This window comes from Chinchilla lanigera, unplaced genomic scaffold (assembly GCF_000276665.1).
Source record: "Chinchilla lanigera isolate Chin_1 unplaced genomic scaffold, ChiLan1.0 scaffold00012, whole genome shotgun sequence".
NCBI classification, from domain to species: domain Eukaryota; kingdom Metazoa; phylum Chordata; class Mammalia; order Rodentia; family Chinchillidae; genus Chinchilla; species Chinchilla lanigera.
Window position 1 is genome coordinate 4,926,356 of NW_004955413.1, and position 10,036 is coordinate 4,936,391.

The following is a 10,036-nucleotide window of genomic DNA, read 5'->3' on the forward strand; positions in this document are numbered from 1 at the left end:
AAGTGTTTCATGTGCAATTTGGTTTTTGTTCATGAACTCTCTGCCTACCCCTATGTCTTCCAGGTTTTTACCTACTTTCTCTTCCAATACGTTTAGTGTTTCTGTTTTAATATTGAGATCTGTGATCCATTTTGAGTTGAATTTGGTGCATGGTGATAGTATTGGGTCTATTTTCAGTCTTTGGTGGATAGCAAGCCAATTTTTCCAGCACCATTTATTAAAGAGGCTATCATTCTTCCAGTGAATTTGTTTGGCCCCTTTATCAAAGATTTAAAATGGTTTTAAATAAGAAATGAACATTGAAATCTATCCTTGTTTGCAGGTGACATGATTCTTCATACAGAGATATAAAAAATATACCAGAAAACACTTAGCACTTATAAATTGAACCAAATGACAGGAGACACAACAAATACACAAAAATCAATAGGATTTTTGTGTGCCAAGAACGTACTGTGAAAGAAATCAGGAAAACATTTTCATTTAAAATAGCAAAAAAAAAATAAATTAAGCATGAATTAATCTAAGCAACAAAGAAAAATACCCCTGTAGAAAAATTATAATGCTCTATGAAAGATATTTAATAAGTTATTAGAAAATTAGGAGACCTACATCTTCTAGAATAGGCAGACAAATATTGTCAAAATGGTCATATTACTAAAATTCATATACATGTATGATGGACTTCTAATTAAATTTGAAGAGCCCTAGAATAGCCAAAGCAATCCTGAACAAAAGAGCAAAGTAAGAGGCATCACAATTCCAGATTTCAAGCTATAGTGCAAAGCAACAGAAATAAAAACAGACATATTGATTCTGCACAAAAACAGACGTATTGACAAAGGGAATTTATGAGAGGGTACAGAAATAACCCCACGTATCTTGAGCTATATGATTTTTTTTAAACAAAGGGGCTAATGATATACGCTGGTAAAAAAGAGCCTTTAGAAAACCGAATAGGGAAAGCTGATAATCTATGTGCAGAATAAGCTTAAATCCATATCTTTCACCTGTACCAAAATCAAATAAAAATGTATTAAAGAATCAAAAATGTATAATTGAAATTAATAGATACTCTGCACAAGAAGAAGTACAGAATGCCAAAAACTACAAGAAAATATATTCTGCAATTTTGGCAATTAGAGATATGATAATCAAAATAACACTGAGATTCCACTTCACTTCAGTAAATTGGCTATTATGAAGGACTTACAAAATAACAAATGCTGGTGAAGATGTGGGGAAAAGAAAGCCTTTTACAGATTTGGCAGAATGTAAATTAATACAGCAATCTAGAAATCAGTATGGAGATTCCTCAAAAACCAAATTAGAAATTCCATTTTACCCAACTGTGTCTGTTCTGTACACAATATCTTCCTAAAAGAATTGGAGTTACCATGTTGCAGTGACATATGCATGGCCATATTTATAGTAGCACAGCTCACACTACTTAAATAAAAATTTGGCATATATCCCAAATAACAGATAAATGAATAAAGAAAATGTGGTATATATGCACAATGAAGTTCCAGTTAGCCATAAATAAGGATTATTTAAGTCATTTTCAGGAAAATGGACAGATTTTGAAATCATTATGCAAAGTGAAATGAACCAGACACAGAAGTTTAAACATTGCATAGTTTTTCTAATATAAGCAATCAGTTAAGTATAAATAATTTAAAGAGCAAAATAAAAGAGAACCATTAAGTAACAGGGAGGTAGAATCTGGAGATGGGAAAGGATTGTAGGGGAGGAGAGAAAAGAAGGGATGGGGGAAGAGTAGCAAAAATGATCAAAATGTGATATGCATATGTACCAACTGTCTAAGGTGAATGTAATTATTATGTAAGGGAAGTATGTACTAGTAAAACTAAGTAATAAGTATTGACAAAGATATGTTGAGAAAAAAGCATAAAAAAGATACAACATGAAAACATTACTCCTAAAAAATTTGTTGAATTCTATTAATATGAGGAAAAGTAGACTCTAAGAGGAAGGATGTGACCCTAATTAAAGAACATCACATAATGGTAAAAAGGAAATTTTTTCAGAAAAACAAAACTGCAGTATATGCAAATAATGGTATAGCATCAAAATCCTTGAAGCCATGTTGATAGATTAAACATAATATTAAGCGGATGTTTTAAAATCATTTTCCAGTAGTTAATTTACCAAAAAAAAGTGCCTCTGTAGAATCTACAAAACTTTTAATTGCCTTAACCTGTCATTCATAAGAAAGAATACAGGGGCTGGGGATTTAGCTCAGCGGCAAAGTGCCTGCCTGGCAAGCGCAAGGTCGTGAGTTCGATTCCTGGTACCGGAGAAAAACCAAAACCAAAAAAAAAAAAGAAATAAGAAAGAATACTACACTCAAAAGAGCAGAAGACTACTTCCCAAGAACATGTTCATCCAAGTGGTTTGGGTCAGAGGCAGGCTGATTTGGACAGAATTCTGGAGGGTTGCAGCACTTATTTTACATGGATGTACCTTAACTCAGGTATTTATGACTTCACAAATAAATTCGTTGTATCTTCCTGCTTCATACATTGGGCAGAGGAGCATCATAATGTAATCAAGTAGAATTTTCTCAAGATATAAAATCACCACTAGAGGAACTGAGATAAAATTTCCATCTTTAAATATGGTTTAAGGTCATCTCTGCATAAATCCTTACTTTCTCCATCAACTTTTGCTTTTGTCCTCTTTTTCCTTAACTCCCTGGCCTTCTCAAGGACGCTGAAAGTAAAACTTTTCAAGTTCAGGGCAATTCCATGTGCTCTTCTACTACCCAGCATGCTTTCTGTTCTCGCAGAATGACTGACAATCTCCTACTAAGCCTTCCGATACAATTTTCAACAACTTTTAAAATTTCTTTGATCACCTTCCACCCCTTCTACCTCCATTCCCAACCCACCCAAAGAAAGTAGGTTTACTTTCTTTCTGTTGCATAAGCTCATCTTTTACTGTGTTTCTCCTGGCTAGCAGAGAAAGAAATGCTGATAAAGAGGTCCAGGAACAGAGGGTTCACACTGTTCAGCCTGGGAGCGCTGGAGTGTGAGAAGCAAACTGCTGTATATCACAACATGGGGCTCACCTTGTGCCTACTTTGTAATCTGTAGTCCCTCATGTTCTAAGGGAGGACAATTCACTCATAGGTGAAGTATCTATAATGGTCATGACAATCCTGCTCTCAAAACGTTGTCTGAGATGTGAGTGAAGGAGAGTGAAGGAAATGTTGTGAAGTCAGTCATGAAGAAAGCCCTAGATCTCCATGAAGTTTTACTGATGACCCAGAAATGAAAGGAGAGAAAAGCCTACCTGTGAGGCCAATATTCATTTCCTTTTTTTGTCCAAAGCACCTTTTCCATTAAACCCTCAAATTTTAATATTTATAATCCCAATTGCCTACTCACCTTACATTTTTTTTCTTATCATTAACTACAGTACTTTACTTTTTTTGCAGCTACAACATGATAGTTGCCTGACGGTGGAGTCTTAGGTCTCATTAAATAAAAACTATCTTTCTGTGGGTCCTCAGGGCAATGGAATTGGACCATAGACATAAACTAATCCCACCAGCCACTGAGCCAAACCAGACTTTGAACCAAACCCATAGGTGAAGGAAAGAAAGCCACATATGCACTTTATATAGCTTTTCTGTGTTAGCTCTAGAGACAGAAAAATACCTGATGAGAGAATTTTTTCTGTTGCATATAAGGAGATATTTAAGATTCAACAGCTAATTGGTGTTTGAAGTTCATAGAGTTTCCTTTTTATAATGTCTGATGATAGAAAAGATGCTAACTGACTTTCTATTGGCTCACAGAATATCGCCATGTCAGAGAGTAGGAATATATAACTCTTCCTGCTCCAGGATCCCCATTAAGGGCTGGGAGGGCTCCCTGTATTGGCTAAGGAAGCTGAGGCTGTGACCTGAAACCACAGGATCAGAGTCACCATGCATGGACACTGCTTTCTCCAACAACTTGTTTTTCTCCTCTTCATTGTCTTCGCAGGAGCTCAAGGTAAGCATAGCCTCTCTCCATAAAATGAACAGGAAGACTCAATTAGTTCCAAGACTCTGGGGAGTTATCACGGGATTATTGAGACAATGCCTCTCTGTTGATCATTTGGTTTTGACCAAATGTTACCTTTAGTGACAGTATATGCTCAATTTTCTCTTCTGGTGATCTGAAGTTTTCAAATTCAGCAGCTAGAGGTTGCAAAGATAGATTTTTCTCATGTTGACCATAAACTGTTTTTCAGGCTTCTCAGTAACACCTACATGCTTAGAAAATGATAAGTTTCTAATTTTTCCATTGCAATTAATGGCTAAGGCAGGACCTGAGGCTAGGTCTATGGTTTATATCTTGTGTTATGTCTCCCCTCCAGAATGTTACTGTTTCTTTTCTTTTACCCAGTAAATTGGTCTCTCTCTGTGTGTGTGCGCAAGAGAGAAGAGAGAGGTAAGGGTTTGAAGGCTAAATGTTTGAGCAGGTATGAATAATTATGCACAGAAAAAGTGCTTTAGAGAAGAGTCTACAGAACTCACTTGTAGTCATGATGCTGAATTTGGTGATGTGTGTGTATGTTTATATGATAAGGGCAGATGTATCAACTTTGCTGTGTAAAAAAAAGCCCTCCCAACGTGAAATGTAATTACACCCCAGATAACCCTGCACCTGCAGTCTGAGCCTGCTTTTGAGCTTCATTTTCTACCCCACAAACCCACAGCTCAGGAGTTCTCTGATGTGCTGTAATCATTTCCCAACTTTGGGTTCTGGGCAGAACTCTACCTGTTTATTTCCCTTTTTACCTCTTGGGTTGTGTTGCTCCAATCTAACTGTCAGAAACAAGCAAGCAAGCAAACAAACAATTGAACAATCTGATGTGAGACGTAAGTGCTCATAGATGGTTGATAGTAACATTGAAGACCGAGAAGAATCCAGCCTCAGAGACATCAGAATGTGTCTAATGTCAAATTTCCCCTTCCCTGTAGAATAAACTTGTTGCGTGCCATCCTAAAGGATGTGTGTTTGTAAGAATACTGTTCTGTGACTGTCTTCAGAATAAATTTTCTCTCACATTTCGCTCAGACCCTACATGAAATCTGATCTCCTTTTTGTCCTGGCTTATTGGACTTCAAGATAATAGTGTTTGAGCTCCTGAAAGGAGAAACATCTTCCACATACTTGAACTCACCTCTTCTTAGTGTGGGCTCTGGTCCTGGATATTATACCAGGATTCAATCTCATATTCTCATCTTTTTATTTTTTCCATTACACCTTGGATTGTTACATTTTATCTCATGGTTTTAATTATCATTTAATACCTTCAACTCACAAATGTATATCTCTGCCCAGATTATTTCTCTCAAATTCAAACTTATTTATCTTTCTTTTACTCCTCCACTTGGAACAACGCATTTCATATTAACACATGTTTCACATTAACACATCCCTAGCCAAATTTCTGATCTCCTTCCATTCCATTTCCCCCTCTAAAAATACAGGCTCCATTCATAACTCAGGCCAAAACCTGGTGGTGATCTTTCATTCTTCTTTTTCTCTCATATCTGTTCTATGTCAGTTGGGAAATTCCTGTAATCTCTACCTCCTTACTTCTCTTTCTGTGCTATACCATATTTTCCCTCCCTCTTTCAAGCCCCTTCAGTCTAGAGTCTCTGTCCCTTTTCTTTGGGAAATCCTACCCTTCCAAACAAGAACAAATAAAGTACCTAATTTAAAGGAATTGCTACTGAGTTAATTTTTTTACCACTTATAAACATTTGTATTTGTATTTGTAGCAAGTATATAACATGCATTGGTATACAGTGCTTTAGATGTGTTTCATATACTTAAAAAAGTAAACATTTAATTTGCATTTTGAACCAAATTTGTGATTTATTCTTTGACTCTCAATTTGTACATGCAAGTTCTTTTCAACATTTCTAAAAATAAGCATAAACACTTCTATGCTTTGAATTTACATCATGTGTCATTTTACTGGGATCAAATAATATGATTAATATTACATTATTTTTTGGTATTTATTTAGGCTTATTCTTCAGATGATCACCTGATCTGCTTTTGTAAAATTTTCATGTGTCTTTAATGAAAATGTATATGCTCTTCATTGTGTTTAGAACCTAACTACCTTTTAATAGCAGTCCAAATTTCCTAATTTTTATTGCATTTGTCAGCTTATCTTTTACTGATACATACATGGTGTTCTTGTATTTGTCAGCAACTGGATTATATACTTTGAGGTGTTCTTAATGACATAATTTAAAGCTATTTTTATATTTATAGATAATTAAAATACTTTTTATCACTGGTTTATTTTCCACTTTCTCATAACGTATTGAATGTCAGAATACTTTTATCTGCTATTAACATAAATATCCCAGTTTTAATTCATATTTTTTTCATCCTACATAATCATATAACATTATTTGCAGGGTTTCTGGGTTCTAATAGTTCAGATTTCTATCTTTTAAAGAGTATTTGAATGGTTTTAAAAATATAATCTAGTGTCTTTGGCTCTGAACTGATAGGTATGACAGATTTTAAAATTTTGATTATTGATATATTTTAAGTGCTTGGCATAATTTAAAAATCTTCATTTATTGTGCTTTCAAATATTCAGTACTTAGCTAGGGCATTAGCTCAGGGGGACAAGAGCCTACCAGGAAGATGCAATGTCCTGAGTTTGATTCCCGGTAAAAAAGAAAAAAACAAATAAAACCCAAACAAATATTCAGTGCTTGCACCAAAAAGTAGGGTTTTCCGGCAGTTTTTGATTTGTATCTAGTTATCCCCGTTCTCAGACACGGGCACTTGTGTCAGTTGATGGCCGACCATCTGATCCAGAGTCCCATTGCAGTTTAGGTCACGTGCATGGCCTAGACTTGGGTTGCAGTGGTGTGACAATCCCGGTCCAGTGGACCTATGTCCCCAGGCAGTTCAGGGTACAGGCAAAACCCAGACACAAATTGCAGGGTTGGCAGTTTGTAAACCACCTGATTCTGTGTGTCCAGTCAGTTCAGGACCCATACAAGAACCAGATGCAGGCTGGACGGGCAGCAATCACAGATTGCCCGTGCCTGTGACCTCCTAGGGGATCCGGGCGAAAGTAAAGCATGGACTCGAACTGCTGAACCAGCAGCTCTTGGAGCACTTGGTCACTTGGTGCAGGGCACGTTCAGGGAGAGGCCACATGCGCCGCCCTCAGCTAGAATAGTCTCTTGAGGTTCTGAGTGAGGACCTTCTGTCTGCCACAGGTGCAGGGAGGGCAGAGATTCAGTCTGTAATGGCGGCGGGGTCCTGGGTCACCTGCTCTGCCCCCCGGAAGTAGATGGGAAATTTCTGGCCCTTCTGCTTGAGTTTCAGGTGGGAACCGTGGAGGTGTGAGTAAAGCACGGATTGGAACTGGGGGACCAGCAGCTCTTTCAGCACTCACTCACTCGGCGCAGTGCTCGAACAGGGAGGGGCTACACATGCCCACCCCCTACCCCACCCCCCCAGCCAGAGAAGTCCCTGGGGCTTCTGAGTGAGGACCTCCTGTCTGCCGCGGGTGCAGGGAGGGCAGAGTCTCAGTCTGTAATGGTGGCGCGGTCTTGGGTCACCTGCTCTGCCCTCAGGAAGTAGATGGGAAATTCTCTCCATGAGTTTCAGGTGGGAACAGTGGCAGTGTGAGTAAATCATGGACTCGAACCATGGGACCTGCAGCTCTTGGAGCACTCGCTCACTTGGTGCAGGGCGCACGCAGTGAGGGGCACACGTGCTGCCCCCAGCCAGAGAAGTCCCTGGGGCTTCTGAGTGAGGACGTCTTGTCTGGCTCTCTCCGCGAGTTTCAGCTGGGAACCATGGCAGTGGAAGTAAAGCACCCATTTCTTGTTTTCTGACTCTACTAATCTTTTTGTCATTTTTGTTTCAGTAAGAACCAGACCCAGCTTGCTACCCTGGAGCAGTGACTTTATAAATGGCCCAGCAGGCTCTGCAGCCTGAAAGCAGAATGTTGAGGATGTCCACAAGACAAGAAAACCTTTTTCACCCTCTGTATTAAAGTAATCACTGACATGATTGTCTCTTCTCAGGCAGCATCCAGATCCGTCTGAAAGATGGGAATAATCGGTGTGCTGGAAGAGTGGAGATCCTTTACCAAGGCACCTGGGGCACCATTTGTGATGACGAAGGGGTTGCAGCTAGAGTGGTATGCAGACAGCTTGGCTGTGGACAGGACCTCTATTATACAGATGGTTATTTCTTCGGACTTGGATCAGGGCCCATTTGGCTGGGTGGCCTGAATTGCACAGGAAAGGAGTCCCATGTGTGGAAGTGCCCTTCCTGGGGATGGGGCCCACATAACTGCAGTCACACGCAGGATGCCGGAGTTATCTGCACAGGTATAGTCAGTGAAATTTCTACTGCCCAGGTTTATAGAAAATTCAAAGAAGTAGGTTGTGAGCTCTGGGAATCAGAAAGTGAGCATGCTGTAGAGGTCTATGAGGTCCATCCATAGACTCTGGCAGCTCACATCAGCTGATGATGATAGATTTCAATTAGGTCTTTAGGAATGTTAATCAGTATTTTTTCCCCTCCTGTGATTTTACCTTAAAGGATAGTTTATTATAGTATCACATGATTAAAATCAAGTTTCATAATTTTGTATACATAATTTATAGAAAATCCATACACACAAAACACAACACACACAGACACAGACACACACACACACACACACACACACTCACACAGTCTTTGCAACACTAGGGGAAGGAACAAAAAAGTGAAGCTGTATTTACCATGGTGCAATTTTATGACTCTATTTATAGTACAAGATATTATTGTGCACAATAGGTACATAGGCATAGTGGATATTATTAGACAAATCCCAGAGGAATTTGTGGACTATTGCAAAATATCAAGTCTTATTGCAGATTCAGACACAAATATTCAGAGTTTTTTGGCTCACAGAGCTGTGGATAAAATATTCTGTGTTGGAAGTACTTCCATGATTACTAGAAAAAATTCTCTCTACAGTTTTACTCTTCTCAAGCTATAGGAAATGGATGGTGAACCTATGGCACACATGTTATTTGTTTTCCTTTTAAGACAAAAGATGTTAATGTATGAGTTGTGCTTTTACCATTATTCAGGTTTAATTTCAGTGTTGGCACTTAGTGATAAATTAGTGGGTTGTAGGTTGCAGTCTGGGCACCATCTTTAAAAGGTTCAGCATCACTGCCACAGGAGGACTGGTCTCATTGATTAGTGAAGTGTACAACAGTGAAGTTCAGAACTGTGCTGGGTGATCACTTCATTCTCCAACACCTTTCCATTTTCTTCAGTATAAATTAGGCACAAGATCCTTGCAATTGTTTTATGTTATACTGGAAATCATTTTCTCACACACAGTTGCCATCATAATAGTTAAACTAGTAGGGGCCGTAGTCAAATATCTCAATGGATTTTTTTCAGAATTTAGCAAACAGATAATGCTATCCCACCTGAATTTAAAGATTGCACCACCTTTTTGGTACTAGAAATGCACCATGTCCAATGAAAAAATGTAGAAGAAACAGTAACACTGAAAATATATTTGAGTATCTAAGCCAGAGGCTCTAACTCAGCAGCCCTCAGATGTGGTGTCAGAGTGACCTCTATTGTGCAGGTGGACCTGGGTGGAACCAGAGCATCCAAGGAAGATGTGACAACATCCACAAGCAGGGTCTGCACTCAGGTTTCTGCTCTGATTGTGAGTGGGGAGCAGGGTCATTCCTGTATCTGTTGTTGTACAAAAATGTCCTGATTTTAATGACACCACTGCAAGACTTACCCTCATTAAACCTATAAGGACCTAAAGATTAGTTACTTAAATTTAAGATTTTGTATGTGCATTCTGATTTTTCAGGTAAAGTACGTTATCATTCTACTCCAGCCGTGATATAATTTCAAATAACCTTGTATAATCACTTTAAGTATTCAGACTTTGATTTACTACATTAGCCTCAAAGAGAAATAGAAACATGTCT

At 38.5% G+C, this 10,036-nt stretch overlaps 1 protein-coding gene across 2 annotated transcripts in view; it reads left to right on the forward strand.

Moving 5' to 3' along the window:
* The first annotated feature begins 3,897 nt into the window (after positions 1-3,897).
* LOC102015092 (antigen WC1.1-like) overlaps positions 3,898-10,036 on the forward strand; it is a 40,756-nt gene continuing 34,617 nt past the window's right edge. For both annotated transcript variants that reach the window (XM_013511514.1, XM_005378866.1), the window contains exons 1-2: positions 3,898-4,025; positions 8,099-8,407. In XM_013511514.1, the coding sequence (XP_013366968.1) occupies positions 3,959-4,025; positions 8,099-8,407 (376 nt within the window). In that variant the 5' untranslated portion in view covers positions 3,898-3,958. The remainder of the gene's footprint in view (positions 4,026-8,098; positions 8,408-10,036) is intronic.